This window comes from Sinocyclocheilus grahami, unplaced genomic scaffold, assembly GCF_001515645.1.
Source record: "Sinocyclocheilus grahami isolate Dianchi unplaced genomic scaffold, SAMN03320097.WGS_v1.1 scaffold55.1, whole genome shotgun sequence".
Taxonomy (NCBI): Eukaryota; Metazoa; Chordata; class Actinopteri; order Cypriniformes; family Cyprinidae; genus Sinocyclocheilus; species Sinocyclocheilus grahami.
Genome location: NW_015505234.1, coordinates 1837588 through 1853717, shown reverse-complemented (window position 1 = coordinate 1853717; position 16130 = coordinate 1837588). Strand labels below are relative to the sequence as shown.

Here is a 16130-nt window from a genome sequence, read left to right as displayed (position 1 = left end):
AGGGTGAGTAAATGATGACAGAACTTTGAATTCTGGGTCAACCATCACTTTAAATTTTATTCTCTAAACTGTTTGGGATTCTTTTAGCTCTTTAAAGCACAATAATGCCATTATTATCCCGAGTCCTCTGCTGAATATTATTCCGAAAAATCAAGGCATCCATAAAGATTGATCTAGCTAAGCTTTGTTGTTTTATTTTGGTTAAATACAACTAAACACTGTAATTACGCTTCCGACCTGATTGGTGTTTAGAAGAAGCTGAATTCATTATCATTTTGATTGATGAGCCTAAATAATCAGCCCATAAATAATGCATACCATATTCATTATGCATGTGTATGCATGCCTGAGCACCTCATCAACCTGATGCCAGCCCCTAAACAATAGACTTCCTTTATTAGTGGCAAACCGGAGTTTACGCTTGTTAATCTGCGACTTGTATTATTTTATCAAACATTCATTTAGTTTGTATGTGCTTATATCGGCCAGCTCCCGCCTGCCTGTCTTAATGGCTCCGGCTTTGGCCATCATTTAGGCCCAGAATATAGCAAACACAATTAAAACCCTGCAGGAAAAGGTTTTTATTGTTGTTTGAGGATAGTGTGTCTGACAGCTGAAGACAGAGTTCCACAGAAGAGAATTACTCATGCCTCGCACACTGTGCAAGGGCTTTACCCTCCGCTTCATATCTGTCACTGAGAATATGCCTCATGCCGGCTACGAGTCCTGCGAGTCCTGCCACTCTTAACTAATCTGCTTCTGTGGTGTTCTTTTAGACACATCTTTTATCTGCTGTGTCTGCGAGTGTCGTTGGGTTTTAGAGGAAACCTTTCTTGTTTTCTGCAGCGGTATAACCTAATAACGCAGGACTCGGTCTCCCCAATGCCCTTTATGGACTATGAGACTAATGTCTGTTTCACCATGTGGGCTTTTGTAACCCTTCTATTTGTTTCTAGCATGGCTGATATTGCTGTCCCCGAGAGGTCAATTTATCATTTAAATGTACTGGTCAAATTTTTAGCAACAGAATCACATGCAGTTTGTTGCTTAACTCTCTGTGTGTTTGTTTTCTCCTTAGCAAACCTCAGTGACCAATCGCTTTGCAGTGATGTGCACCTGACTTCTTCACACCAATCTTTCTTTGGTATATTATAGCACATTTTTCCTGATGTGCAAAGCACAGGGCATAGGTTATGATGTCAAAGTAAAATGTTTGCTTGTTTTGCAATAATACACCTGGAGTTCTTTGATTGCAGAGCAAGTCTTTCAATATATTTTATATGAGTTTCAGGCAAGGCAAGGCACTGTGTTCGCCCTCCATGACAGTAGAGATTGAAGGAGCCAGAGGTCAATTTATCATTTAGATGTACTGGTCAAATTTTTAGCAACAGAATCACATGCAGTTTGTTGCTTAACTCTCTGTGTGTTTGTTTTCTCCTTAGCAAACCTCAGTGACCAATCGCTTTGCAGTGATGTGCACCTGACTTCTTCACACCAATCTTTCTTTGGTATATTATAGCACATTTTTCCTGATGTGCAAAGCACAGGGCATAGGTTATGATGTCAAGGTAAAATGTTTGCTTGTTTTGCAATAATACACCTGGAGTTCTTTGATTGCAGAGCAAGTCTTTCAATATATTTTATATGAGTTTCAGGCAAGGCAAGGCACTGTGTTCGCCCTCCATGACAGCAGAGATTGAAGGAGCCTTCGTATACTGTGAGTTCCCACAAGAAGCAGGCAGACGCATTACCCTTATCTTTCTCCAGCTCTGTTTTCCCTTCCTCTGTCCCCATCACCATTAGAGATATATCTAGACCTTGAGCACACTCCCAAGAGCAGATTAAACATTATGTAGTGAATACCTCAACCCAAAATGTGTCAGAGCACAAAATACTGCCAAGTCGAATTAAAAGGCATTCATCACATAAATCCTATACCTATCCCATTGAAGCCCTGCTTTCCTTCCTCATTTCTCCCTGAAGAATAGCACACTCTTTAAGGCTGAGAGTTCTCATTAAGCTCCTTACAGCCCCACAGCCAAACAAGGTGATTGTTTTTTTGTTTTTCTCTGATGATGGTTCTGGGGGATCATTAGTAAGCTCGTTTGTTTCTGCGTGTCGTTAACAGAACAATCTCGGAGGATCTCCAGGGAGCTTTGCTGACCTTTGCTCGCAACCTGTCAATCATTCATCAGGAAATATCAGCTCCAAATATGCAAGGAACAAACTATTTTAAGGTATGTGGATGTTGTTTTTTCTTAACCTACTCTTAAAAGACCTGTTAATGGTATGTTCTTTACTTCACATTAGCCATAGAAAAAATATTATTCAAACGTTTCACTTTCAGATCGTGTATCTACAAATTACACTCTATGAAAAAGGTACAAAGCTGTCACTGAGGCGGTACCAGAAGGTATAAAAGCACCTTATTTACCTTATTTACCCCTAAATGCTATATTAGTACTTTAAAAAGTGCATATTAATACTTAATATGTGCATATTAATACATATTAATACCCCAGTGACAGTTTGTTACCTTTTTGTCTGAGAGTGTAGTATATTAATCACAATGATTCTTAATGGTTTCACCATATTACATATTATAATGTTTTTAGCTCCTTTCAAACACTCAGGGTCACTTTACAAAGACAAAGAATGAACTATAACCATCAAATCATTAACAAAAATATATCCACAACGCAGCAGTAAGAATCAGTCACTCGGTAGAGAAGTTGCATCAAGTTCACTACTCCACCACTTGCTCCAAAAGGCTCTGCAAAACTTTAGTGTAATGCTAGTAATAATAAGCTTCATCTTTCACAGTGTTCAAGGTTGTTTAATTTAATAATTTCACATTTTTCAAGTCAAATTGAAATTTGGCACAACATTTGGTTGCATATTACCTTTGGCAAATGATGAATAGACTGGGTCATACAAGTGCAGTGGGAAAAAAGGGTTAATTTCCAGTTTGCATAGAACTGTTTTTGCAATCTTGTCTAAATATGCTATTCTAAATAAATTATTGTTAGTATTATAACTAAAGCTTATTATTACCAGCATTATACCAAAGTTTTGCTGAGACTTTTTGGGGCAAAGAGTACTGAATTTGAGCTTTTGGGCAAATTCAGGTGAGGACACATCTTACTTGAGCACATTTTTTGAGAAATCTTCAATTGTGTGTCATAACATCTTATACAATACACAAGGTATTCATTTATTAACGTCAGGGCTTTATCTTTGGCTGCATTATCTGCAGCTGAAGTCATTCAAATGTAGAACACTGTAGACATGGTTGGATACTGTGAATGAATTGGAGTTTCATTGAATTACTACATTCAACACACAGTTACTTAATTTGATAGAGGAATTCTCATTCACTGTTCAGTGGCTAGAGGGTAGGATCTGTAGTAAGACATATACTGACTGAATGTCTGCTATTGTTTGCTTTTATAAGGACCTTATCAAGGACATTGAGAAGGTCTTGGGCATGACCATAGAAAACCAAACCACATCTCAGGAAGAAAAGGAGATTACTGCACCCGAAAGCAAACAGTTATCATCTCATAAACCTCACAGATCAACCCCAAATTAATCAACATACTTAAGGACTATCATACAATAGCATTTACACATTCAGTTATAATTGCTGTCACCAAACATTTCTATAGACCTCAATTATAGCTGTAATGTGGCTAGCATTAAAAGGAGATACACACATGTATGAATCTGCGTGGGTGGATTTGTCCATTGTTACATTGTCCAGATCACATTGTTATAGTGATCTAAAATGTTGTACAATTGTTCTCTCTAGAAAGATTAACAATGCAAACAGGATAATTACAATTAAGTTGTGCCATTCGTGACATTTAGCTCTTCATAGCTAGAGACTGCAACAAAGGAATGTTGCTTAATCCGTAAACTGTATAATGCATACATAAATTATAATCACTCAAAAATAATCCATTTGGATTCATTTTTTTGATAGTTTTTAATTAGATATTTATCTGTACATTACAATGCACACTGATTCTAAACAGTAGCAACATCTAGATAATTATATAGGTTTGTTAATAAATTGTTTGAATCGGTTGTATGTTATTTCAAGAAACCCTTAAATAAATTGTAACGTTTTTGTAGATTCAGGTGTTTTTTATTATATCAAAAAACCTTTTAAATATTCAATATTAAAAGACCAATATCTGAAATTCAGTTATTGACTCGAACTGTAACCATTTATATTTGGCTGTGACCAGCTGATGAACAAACAAATAAACAAACTAAATTTAGTGGAGTTGGTATGTAATTGGCTCCACATGGGTTTAATTTAAATGTAGACTGACCAACATATAAAAGAATCAAAATTATTAAACATTTAATAAATCCATATATTTAAGATATCCAATATTTTGTTCTATTACTATAATGTATTTTATGAGTAATACCATTTATGAATGGAAGTCTATGTGCGCATGAGAATGAAGAGTCTAGGGCAAATGGGAACAAAAAAAGCTCTTGGTTGTTTCTTCCCGGAGAAGATATTAATCGTACCGGTGAAGGTTGCATTGAACGCCTCTCATATTTCTGCAGAAAACGAACTCATTAATCGTACTTTCGTAAACGTAATGGAGTAGTAATGTAAATATTTGTCAAATGAGTATGAAAGCCGCTCCGGTAAGTTGTGTAACTTTCACTAACAACCGAACCGTTCTCTCGAGTGCGGGACTTGTACAGTGAAAGTTTCGGCATCATTTCCCCGCTGATTAAAGGTTGCACAGCTGCAGTTTGGTTGGGTTTGATGTTCTTTATTAATGATTTACGTTGCTTGATTAATTTTTTTATCGTGACGAAATGATGTGACGCGCCAATAGTTGCTTTTGAAACATCTTTTTGACACTAGACCACCTGACTTTAGGGTTTACTCAGCAATGACAGAGATTCTACGCAGAATCCACGGTGGCTTCCTAAAAGTGGCCCTGTTCCCCAGCACCTTTGGGAGTAAAGCGCCTCGTCCTGCCGCCTCTGAAGTACTAACATGTCACCTCACTCAGCGCGCGCTGCCGCCCTGGACTTCATTCTGCGTGCGCTACAGGGATGTCATCAATGACCAGTTCGGTCTTTCCAACTTCAACTGGCAGGTGCAAGGAGCGAACTACCACATCCTCAGGACCGGTGCTTTCCCTTTTATTAAATACCACTGCACCAAAGCACCTCCACAGAACCTGGAGTTTGAAAATAAGTTTTTTGGTGCATTGAAAGTCATTAACCTAGGTCAGTTCTGATATGATTTACACATGTTTTGATATTACTGACAGCACAGTAAACAATTTCTAATAGTTAGTTTTTTCTTTTTCTTTAAGGTATACCGTGCTTGGCATATGGCTTGGGTTCATGGATGGTAGTTGGAGTGACCGAGACGGTTCAGACCTCTTCAGGACCTGTTACCGTTTACTTTGCATACAAGGAGGTGGAGGGTGCTCAGTTCTAATATCAGAGACAATGAGTATTTCAAAAGGAGGACTTGAGTTTCACAGGCAAATATTTATCACAGAATCTCTGAAAACTTATGCGCATGGCAGGCCCGGCGCCAGGACACACGACCTGGCTTTTATATTTCTAATGTATTAGATTAATAATACATTAACTAATATTAACTAATCGAACCTTATTGTAAAGTGTTACAATTATTTGTTATTAAAGTATATATATGTTCACAAAAACACTGTTAAATTAAACAGAAAAGCAAGCAGGTGTGCATGATTTGGTGTGGCAGCCAATACAAATAATAACCGTTTCCTTACATAAATCCTGCGTTTGGACCAGGCTCGGTTTTATTTAAATTCTGAATATATTATCATATACACTATACAGCATGCAAAGATTGCTCGCTTTAAATGTATTAAAGGGGTCATATGATGCTATTTTAAAGATCATTATTTGGTGTAACAGAATATATTGACATGCTTTAATGTTCCAAAAACACATTATTTTTCAAATACTGTACATTATTGTAGGTCCTCTATGCCCCACCTCTCTCAAACGCGTCGTTTTCAACAAAGACCCCTCCTTTGACAAGCGCAGTCTGCTCTGATTGGCCAGCTGACCCAGTGCATTGTGATTGGCCGAACACCGCAAGCACGCATCGGAAATGTAACGCCCCTTACCATAATCGCGAGCTTCAGCTTTCAAAGTAAATATCAAGACAGTTAATAATGTCATTAGTTTTACCATCAGTTCAAGCCCGAAAGGGCAACAGAGTCGCGTGACAGACACAGTGATGATGCAGTACACAAGCCGTGGTTAAGACAGATGACGTGCTATGATTTCTGACAGGCAGTTCACTCTCCTGTGATGTGACCCTGTTCCCCTCACACACACACACACACACACACACACGACGCGTTACTCTTTTTTTTAGAAATAGCCTTTGTGCACAGCCAGCCTTGTACTCTTCTAGGTTTAAAAAAACTGTCGTCCATAAAATGCATTGCACAAATTTCAAACATCTAGGATGTGCTGTTCTGTTGTAAATAAATCGTAACCAATGATTCATAAATGCATCTACTTCCGGAAGGCCAAATAAACTGCTTTTGCTTTCGCACTGAAACGCACAGCGTCTCCCTGACATGGCTGCATCAACACTACTGCTGTTCCTGAAACCACGCCTTCTTTCTTTGCGTGCACATTTGGGCGGCATTATGATAATATTTCCATATAGTGACGTAGATATGTGGGGGCGTGTTAGAACGAGCCGTTTTAGGTAGGCGTGGTTGACTCTTAACTTTTATAAAGAATATCTCTTTGGATTTGAGACTTTAGTCTTTGCAACTTTACAGATCTTCTTTATGCACCAAGAGCTTGAACACTCCAAAGAGAAAGGAAAAATTTTAATCGCATCATATGACCCCTTCAAAAACTGTCACTCATTCATCACGATCTCACAAAGTAAAAAAACAATGAACGTGACTACACGATGAAACTTTTTTTAAATGTCTTTGTTAGAAAGAAGTTACGAGCATGATAGAACGCAGCACTGGACAAAAAACAGTCTCTGGAGCGGTGAGTGCGTAGATTCCAACCGAAATACCTCTGATTGGCCATTGCGTTTTAGAAATCAACAAACATGTCTGTGATTGGCTACATTGCGAAAATGCATTGTAAAATCATTTGACGCTTTCCAAAGCAGAAGGGCAGATACACTGGATTGTTTGCCAAATCTATTTTGTTATGCTATTATTACGAAGAAAACAGATCCTAGACCAGGGGTTATGGGCAGCTTTTCCATCTAAAAGCCATCAGTAGCAACAGCAGGCAGTTGTATGAGTCAGACTAGGCTGTAATACACGCTAAACTCAAGTCCAACCGTCTCCCTCCGTCCGAGAGGGGGGGGGGCCCTCTGGCAAGGTGTGTCTTAGAACGCACAAATGCACTTTTGCACAAAAAAATTTAATTATTAATCTTTAACTTTGGAGTTTTCTTTTCAGTGTAACTTAATTTGTATTCATTCATTTCTAAATATCAGATTGATAACTACGGATTGATAAAAAAAAACTAAAAACTTATGGTTTAGTTAACATTATTTAACAATAGTATTTGACAAAAAAATTGGGAAATACGTGAAACTATATAAATAACCAACTAGATAAATGAAAGAAGACCGATTAAAAAAAACTGCTGAAAATTTTTGACCGGGCTGTTCAAGAAAATGTTAATCTTTTCAAGGTAAAGGCATGGACCTTATTATGTCTTTTATTATTTATCAGATTGGTTACTGTGTCGCTCATCAATTTGCTATAAGTAGCAAGTATATTTTGAAATTTGACATTACCACATCTTTGAGAAGTCTTTTTTTTTTTAATTGCTTGATTAAATGAATTTTGCAGATTATTATGCCATTATCGTGATTATTAGGCATTATTGTGATGCAACTGATGTGTTCTTTGAAGTTTATAGGCTCTGCAACTCCTTGTTTTCCCACTTGTTTTCTTCCCTAAAGCTAATGCAGAATTTTAAATACCTTCAGCTAATTTATTTAAAGTCAAATTAGAGCTCACACCCTGCCTGGCATATTGTCAATAGAAAGCAAGAGGGATTGTTTGGAGGACAGGTCTGATAAAATGGTTTTTAATTACAATAGAGGAAGTGTGGCCTTCGTTCCGGACCCACCCTATCCCCCTCCCCCTGTCATTCTCATATGTTTTGATTTCTGATAATGTACTTTGCTGACTCTGGCTCTCTTCTGCAGGATCCTTCGTCACATTACCTCTGAGATTGGCTTTGACAAACTACCATATTGATCCTCTAGACTTCTCAAAGCTTTCTGCTGAGCACATTTATCAGAGGCCTCGATTTTCTGGCCTTGTTGCCTTCTCTCTTAGGTAGCAGTACCAAAGTAATAATGTCATGTATTACATGCAAATCAATGGACCTCTTGGCCTTTGTCTTGCAAACTGTAATTCCAAGGGATTTTGATTCAACTGAGCCATTGTCTAATGACTAAATCTAGTATGAATTATAGACATTTCAGGGTTATAATAGGGTTTCAGTGGGTCTTAAAAATCAAGGCCTTAAAAAGGTCTTAAATCAGAGCAGTGAGTCTTGAATTCATAGTCACACGCAAATTTTCCTCAGTATTTTTGTCATATCCCAATATACATTGCATCCAATATACATTTTAGTGAGATACAAAATGAAGATACAGTACGAAGTTGAATAAAATTGAGTTTATACTTAAAATGAAAAAATATCTGTCAGTGGGGTCTGAAAAATTATTTTCTTACTCCACTGGAGGATATTTGTTCTTGTTTTAATTATAAACTAAATTTTTTTATTAAATTTTTATTTTGCTTCTCAGTATATCTTGATTTAAGAATCTTTAGACATTTGTACTGGAAAAAAAGACCAAAAAAACTGTGGAAGGGCCTCACTTTTTGCAATGTGATCAGAATACAGTAAAAGTTATTTCCATAGTTAAATAAAGTAAAAAGTATTGGAAATCTTTTGGATGTTTGAAGTGGTGCTAAAAAAAACTAATTGTCTACTCCTTAGGCATTTACATTTACAGAATATTTTGATGTGTATGTTCCCTTTTATTTATTACTTAATTTTTATGTGGTTTTAAAAAGGCCTTAAAAGTCTTAAATTTGCTTTCAAAAACCTGCAGAAACCCTGTAGCCTATAATGAATTGACAATAATCCTTATGAAGAAATTATACCAAATTTGAAAACAAATGACATATCACTATTTCATTGATTATTACATACCTGCCCCTTATTCCCAATATACAGTGGGTACGGACTGTGTTTTTCTGTCAATATGGGGTGCTGTGTGTACATTAATGAGGAAAAAAAATTAACTTAAATGATTTTAGCAAATGGCTGCAATATAACAAAGAGTGAAAAATTTAAGGGGGTCTGAATACTTTCCGTACCCACTGTATATTCAGGCAGGCAGCCCCTATATTACATAATTGGCCTTAATGGAAATCATTTAGACACCCAGCGAAATCTGATCAGCACTATTAGCCTGAATGGCTGGCTCTTCCTTTTCATGTGAGTTAGCGAGAGTGCTGTAATGCTGCATGGGGAATGCTCAGGGAAGCATATCTTAATTCCTCATTGACTCTTTGACCTTTTCCTCATCACTGATACTGTAGCAGACCTGGAGGAGGAGTAGAGTATCACAGCGCTGTGACAGGCTGACGTGAGCTCTGAGAAACCCAAGCCCATGACGGGGTGTTTCTGTTTTTGGTCAGGCCCACAAGTGTGGTGCCAAGCCACAGGAGACGACATTAGTCTGAGCGGGTGCTTATCACTTACACCTCACCTCGGTCAACGGTCTAGGATAACGGAGCAGCAAATTGGCTACTGTAAAGAAACGGAAAATTTAACGGTGTCATGTTAAAAGAGATCAGTGCCTTGTTTTAAGGACCGTGCAATCAAGACTCGTGTTTGTAATTGGCGGTCTAATTTACCCTCTCTTGAATATAAGGTACTAATCAACAAAGGATTAAGCACTTGTATTAACAAGTTCAATTACATGCAAATAAAGGAGACCAAGTTGAAATCTTTAAATACAAACACCATTTACATCTTGGGTAACTAATGAAAATGTGAAAGCTGGATTTGATTGTGATATGAGAGGGGAAAATTCAGAGCTACATGGTGCGTAATCTATTATTTAGCAAGAAAAATCACATACATTTTTAGTTGACATGGAGATGCATGGGTTTGGCAGAAACAATAATTGTATGAATAACCCCTGTAGCTAATTCTGTGAAGGTTATCATTGAGCTCCCAGACCAACTGCGGGCTCAGGGTGCTCTATCAGCAGGGGGATGTCAGTTGCATTACAGTTTGTGTCATCTGTTACAGGTACGCCATGATCTTCATGTCAACAGAGGTGCTGAGACAAACAGGTTTGGAATTGAGCTTCTTTTGTCAAAAGTCATTAAAAGGTAAGCAATTATAGCTCACTGAATCACATTCACGAGGACATCTTCAAGAATGTCACAAATCTGCCAGTGTATTAATTGCATTCGTGTCTCATGATATTACAGTTGGCTGCAGTCCTAAATTCTGTTAGTGTGGAAAGAGATTTTCTTTTATAGAATACGATCACTAAGAGTGTAATTTCATTTCTGATGAAACTATCATGTGACTGTCTTGTAGGTAAATCTATAAAATATATCTATAATTTATTTACTTACATTTTTGTCAGTTGCTTGGTTTGGAATGTTTGAACCCACAACTTCAGTTTCACCAAAAAAACAAAAAAAAAAACTTATTGGATCCAGTCTACAATATATAGTAGAAGTTGGAAATGGAAATGGTTATGTAACTTTTTTTTTGTCTGCAACTCAGTAGGCCTTTGTTTGCAACATTTATATCAAACTTCAAGAGTTTATCTGCCTTAAATTAAAGTTTTGAAATCTTACACTTATACCTAAACTATAATTAATGTCAAGTGCCAAAGTGTATTAGTCACAACCGGAGTTGTAACAGTGTCAGAAAACATGGAGTTTTTTGTAAAATTTTTTTACATGTGAAGTCTTCCCTCTCCCCCACCCTATTCCATTTTAAGCATTCCATTTAAAAAAGTATTAAGAAAAAATATTATTTTAAAAGAACTGCACAACTATTGAACTGCACAAACTATAACTAATAAAAAAGACATAAACATGGGCTAACAAAAAAAAAAAAACATCACAACCAGTGTTATGCAAAATTTACACCGCGAAGGCACAGAAGCGTTTCTGAAGTGGCATTAGGTGTCTTTACACAGACTGTTAAATGCTGCTCAGAGGTGACTTAAATGCATTTACACAGCAATTGCAACTACTTTGATACAAAGGGCTGAGGTGGGTCTGGTAAAGCAGAATTTGGAATTTTAGCAGGCACAGAGCAGCCTTAATTCGGCTGTGTAAAGACAGCTTTAGTCACTTTCAGACATATTTTCAATTTAAGTTTTTGTGAGATAATTTAAAGTAAATTGCCGGGGAGTGTTAAAACCTCTCTGTTTTGCTCAGCCATACTATTATTAGATATGTGTGTATGCTTGTTTTTAACATTTAGGGGATTGTTTTGAGTAATTGTTACATATTTAAACAACAGAATCTGATTCAGAGGGTGCCATTGTCATTTTACGTGCATTAACCTGATCAAACTAGAAATTATACCTCAATTTTTTTTTTTGTCATGTAAATCCTGTAGATCAGGAGGAAGGTAGTCATGTATGATGGTGATTTCATCGCTGCACTTTCCAAGTGTTGTTGTTGTTACAACTGACCCCGTGCTACAACCATTCCTGGTCTTCCTTGCAATAGTAAGTATATTTTAATAGACATTTCCCTTATTGCATCATGTTAGCATTGCATTCATTATCAGACAGAAAAATGAAAATGGATTTAGTCCAATTGTTAAAGCCTTTGTGATTTCTGTGTATTATAATTGCTGACCTCACACCACTGAGGCTGGAATTACTTGATGTTTTTTTCACAATATAAAACTTGTGTCTGTGGTTTAATCCAGCTTCCACTTTCTTTTCTCGGTTTTTGATGTGGGTTAAACTCATTTAACCCTTGTGTTGTGCTGAAATTCCTTCTAATTTGGTGTTCCTTGTCAAAAAAAGACCAGCCTTTTAAAATCTTGGGGTCAGTCTTTTTGTCAGCTTGTTTTCTTTTAATTGGAACAGGTTTTGGAACTGATTGGTTGTAGGGCTCATTGATTTGAGCTTATGTACTTCAGTTTTTGAGTGAAAATAAACATTATTTGGGGATAATTTTGACACAGATCAGTGAAGTCTACAATCAAATACAAAGCCTTTGCTAACTGAAAGAAAGCAAAGTGATAAAACTATTGAATCAAATATTTGGTACTAATATAGCAGAAAGAGAAATCCCCAAAAATTAGCAAAACATTTTTGGGAAGATATTATACCCTGTGCAAGAAAAGTAATCAAGATTTAGTCCAACTAGCATTTTCTGAAAAAATTAAATCTTCTCCAGGCCAAAACGTCTGGAGCACAACATGAGGGTCAACACTGATTCACCTCTTGAATGTGTATCGACAGTCTCTTCACACATCTGCTGTTCCAAGGGCATGTTTTCTCCTTTTGTAGGTCAATGGAATCTACCAAAGGTCAAGACTGAGGTTGTGACTTTTATTCCTCTGAAGAAATGTGTATGTGTGTGAGTTTCTGTGTTTTATGCATCCATATGCATACAGTCTTATAGGTATACTGCAGATATTGTGTCTAGCCATCACAGATCTTATAGTTGCATTCAATGAAACAGCCATCCACTTTAAATACTCTTTTTTTTCAAAGAGCAAGCAGCAAATAGCAATCCTTTACAAAGGAAAAAAAATGTGGAGGAAAGAAAGTGAAATAAATCATTCCTGTTATCCACTTTGATACTCATTCTCTCCTTTTTTTCTCAAATGTGATGTTAGATCTCCAATCTTTCTGCAAATGAGCCCTGGCTCTCTGTAATGGCTTTCTACTTCTCATGGGAAGTGTGAGTTGTACGCTCAACCCAAAAGCTGCTGATTGAAGAGGAAAATGTAATACAGGTGTAAAGCAGACTTGATGGGGGTCTTATGCAAGGGTTATGAATTTTAACCATTTTCATCTACACACTTGTATCTACATACATATCGAATTGGATATGAATGTGCTGGCTGGACTGTTTGCTGCTCCACAGAGACCAAAGGGTTTCTGCTGGGCTGTCGCTAATTCCAGATGAGAGGATTGCTATTATGCTAAATTAATAGGAATTAAGGAGGATTGAGTTGGTTAAGCAAGCACTTGATTAAGCTTTACACAGTCCAGCAGCTTCATGAATGAAGGCGATGCAGACTGTGACTATACAGGACAATAGAACTTGGACAGAGACCTTAAGTTGCTTACTTTTTTTCCATTTTATGCATTGTGCAATAATGTTTTGATTTTTATTCTTTATTTGATTTTATTTATTAAACCATTTATTCAAAAAAATTAAACTATTTATCCTGAAAAAATTAGTGTTACAGTTTTCAGTTAGGATGCAGATGCCCTTATGTGTTACAAACGTAGCATGTGCACCCACAGTTTCCAGGAATATGATGCCTCTGGTTTCACATTCCTCTAAAAACAAATTTGAAAGTTGCAACCACCCTGTAATTTTAAATCAATGGTGTGGCTCACTAGTGTCTGGGGACTTAAACCAGGTTAAAAGCTTGACCTGGAAAGCCAAGTGTGTGTCTATCATGGTCCCTCTTCATGGATAAAGTAATTGATGGGTGGAGTCTTGCGGCTGCTAATTTATTACCTATATGTAAATTTAATGATTTGATTGGAAGCATGCAGACCTGAACCCTCAGGCAACAAGGTTTATACAACAGCCCTGTTTAGTTATTGTCCAACAAAGGAGGAATTCACTTAACACAACCTGCAGAGATTTGTGGGTAATTGTTGCCATAATCGATAAGTCACCGGAGTGTAAAATAAAAAGTGCTGTTGTGTGAGGGATGGGGATCTGAAATGGGTTTGCAGGGTCTTTTTGGTGTGTTACAGCAGCTATAAATTGCATATGTTAATTTCATATCAACGCACTAGCCATGTGAAGCCTGCATTTTGAGTTGAAGCCTGATTTTGGCATTAGAATGTAGGAAGAAGAGTCTATATATGTTTGGGTGAGTGGGTGCAAACAGTGGGGCTGGGGCTGCTTGGATGAGCCTCATTGTTCCTGTGCGGCCTAGTGACAATGCTGCAGGGCAGATAGGGCTGAAACCTGAGCAGGGTGACAGTTTTTTTTTTGGTTATGTAAACTGGGATTTTTTTGTTGTGTTTTGCATAAATGTACCTGTTCAAGATTAATACTGTCATGCTAATTGAGAAAATGCGTCTCTAAATTATCAAATTTGGCTCTAAATTTTGAATTTTGTCATTGGATAGTTGAATAGGCTTATATATGAATCAGTTTGTCGATAGTCCTCTCTCATATGTAGCATTGGAAATTCTGGTTTGTTTAGATCAGTGGTTCTAAACCTTTTTTGACTCGCAAGTCCCCCATTGTCCAACACAATATTCAAAAGCCCCCCATATTGGCTAAACATTTTCTAGAAATTATGCTGTAATTATGACAATGTTGCATGTTTCCCAATTTTTTTAACAAAAGAATCTGGTAGTGATGATGTATTGAATTAAACATGTTTTTTTTGTGTGTGTGATTCTATAAGACTCAAGATTCAATAAAAAATTATAGTTGTTGAGGGGGAAAAGAAATATGATTTATCTTGATTTAAAAAAAAAAGTTTGTGTGTGTGTGTGTGTGAAGTATTTCAAGTGAATTAATTTTTTATCTAATTTATTGATGCCCCTTTGTGGAGAACCCCTGCTTTAGACTGTTCATGTAAATGAACTGCTGGAAAAATGATTCACTGATTTGAGTCCCTGTTCTACCATGTCTGTGATTCAAATTGGAATGTTTTGTTATAGTAAACATTTACCTGTTTAATGAAGGAAAATACATCTCTAATTTATCAAATTTGTCTCTAAATTGTAAAATTGATCCTGGTATAGTATGTATACAAAGCCCCTTAAACAACTCCAATGTAGTTAGCTTGATATGTGTAGCTTGTAGCACAGCTAACTACTTTTTCAAAACAGAAGCTTAGTTGTAGTTAAACTACTTCAAATTATGATTAGCTTGTTCCTCGACAAGCAACCGTTTCAAAGTAGCTTCCTCAGACGTCACGTCCACGGACTGTTGGCTGAACGTCTGATGCATATATGGCACACAAAATTGGAAATGCTTCAAAAGTTTCGAAGTATGTCCTCTTGGCCGGTCCTTGGCCATTCAAGCAGCCAAGGTTCCCAGACCTTCTGCCCTCAGTCTGAAGGTCTGGCTACGTGAGACTACTTCCTCAACACCAGGCCCGGCTCCACAGAGGGGCCCACCCTGTCCCCACACCACATAACAGCCAATCACAAAATTGGTGCGATATTCACTTTAGTTGAGTATTTTTCTTTTTTGTTTTCTTCGTTTTCTTTGTTTTGTTTTCTATACATTTTTACTTTGAAGTAAAAGAGCCCTTTGAAGCTGCTCTGAAACCTTCAACCCATTGGTCTCCATTGAAGCCCACTATATGGAGAAAAATCCTGGAATATTTTCCTCAAAAACCTTATTTATTTTTGACTGAAGAAAGAAAGGCATGTAAATCTTGTATGACATGGGCGGTGAGTAAATTATCAGGAAGTTAACTAATCCTTTAATCTCGCTCCCACTGAATTTCTGACCATTACCGCCTGCTCCTGCATGAACCCGCGATTTTTGTGTCCACTCCCACCCACAAACATTCTAATACTGTATACAATTTTCACGCATCATAATATGCGGGTATTGAAATCACTTTTGACTGAGAGCTCGCTGCTCACTTTTATCCTACTTTTGATTTCACGATCGTGTAAAGAGAGCACATTTTACAAGATACGATATTTGTCGGTGAGCTCAGGATCTGTGAGCAACAAATCCTCCACCATAGTCTTGTCAGTTTGTCCTTACTCTCGACCTGTGATCAGTAAAGTCTGAGTCCTGCCGCTCGTGTTGGACGCAAAATTTTCAAGTCTGCATTTTTCTATGTAGTTGGGCTAC

General features: G+C 37.2%; 1 protein-coding gene and 1 long non-coding RNA gene across 4 annotated transcripts; both read left to right on the top strand.

Moving 5' to 3' along the window:
* Positions 1–1550: 1550 nt before the first annotated feature.
* On the top strand, positions 1551–3819 carry LOC107583912 (uncharacterized). Of its 2 annotated transcripts, none has more exons than XR_001609079.1 (4): positions 1551–1568; positions 1656–1717; positions 2129–2237; positions 3455–3819. It is a non-coding gene; the product is annotated as an uncharacterized lncRNA (long non-coding RNA). The 2 variants fall into 2 exon arrangements; XR_001609080.1 differs by lacking the exon at positions 1551–1568 and adding an exon at positions 1984–2047 and having other exon boundaries at positions 1683–1717.
* Positions 3820–4556: 737 nt separating this feature from the next.
* LOC107583911 (uncharacterized protein C15orf61-like) lies at positions 4557–5655 on the top strand. 2 transcript variants are annotated; one of them, XM_016270262.1, is made up of 3 exons: positions 4557–4671; positions 4913–5268; positions 5358–5655. In XM_016270262.1, exons 2-3 carry the CDS (start codon positions 4926–4928, stop codon positions 5483–5485), a joined length of 471 nt encoding a protein of 156 aa, XP_016125748.1. In that variant the 5' UTR covers positions 4557–4671; positions 4913–4925; the 3' UTR covers positions 5486–5655. The 2 variants fall into 2 exon arrangements, with proteins under 2 accessions (XP_016125748.1, XP_016125749.1); XM_016270263.1 differs by having other exon boundaries at positions 4898–5268.
* The last annotated feature ends 10475 nt before the right edge of the window (positions 5656–16130 follow it).

What these genes read in the sequence shown, in the direction of transcription:
- LOC107583911 (XM_016270262.1), top strand. Translation starts at nt 4,926, where the DNA reads ATGACAGAGATTCTACGCAGAATCCACGGTGGCTTCCTAAAAGTGGCC. An exon ending in ATTGAAAGTCATTAACCTAG is followed by an intron (nt 5,269 to 5,357) that starts GTCAGTTCTGAT and finishes TTTTTCTTTAAG; the next exon opens with GTATACCGTGCTTGGCATAT.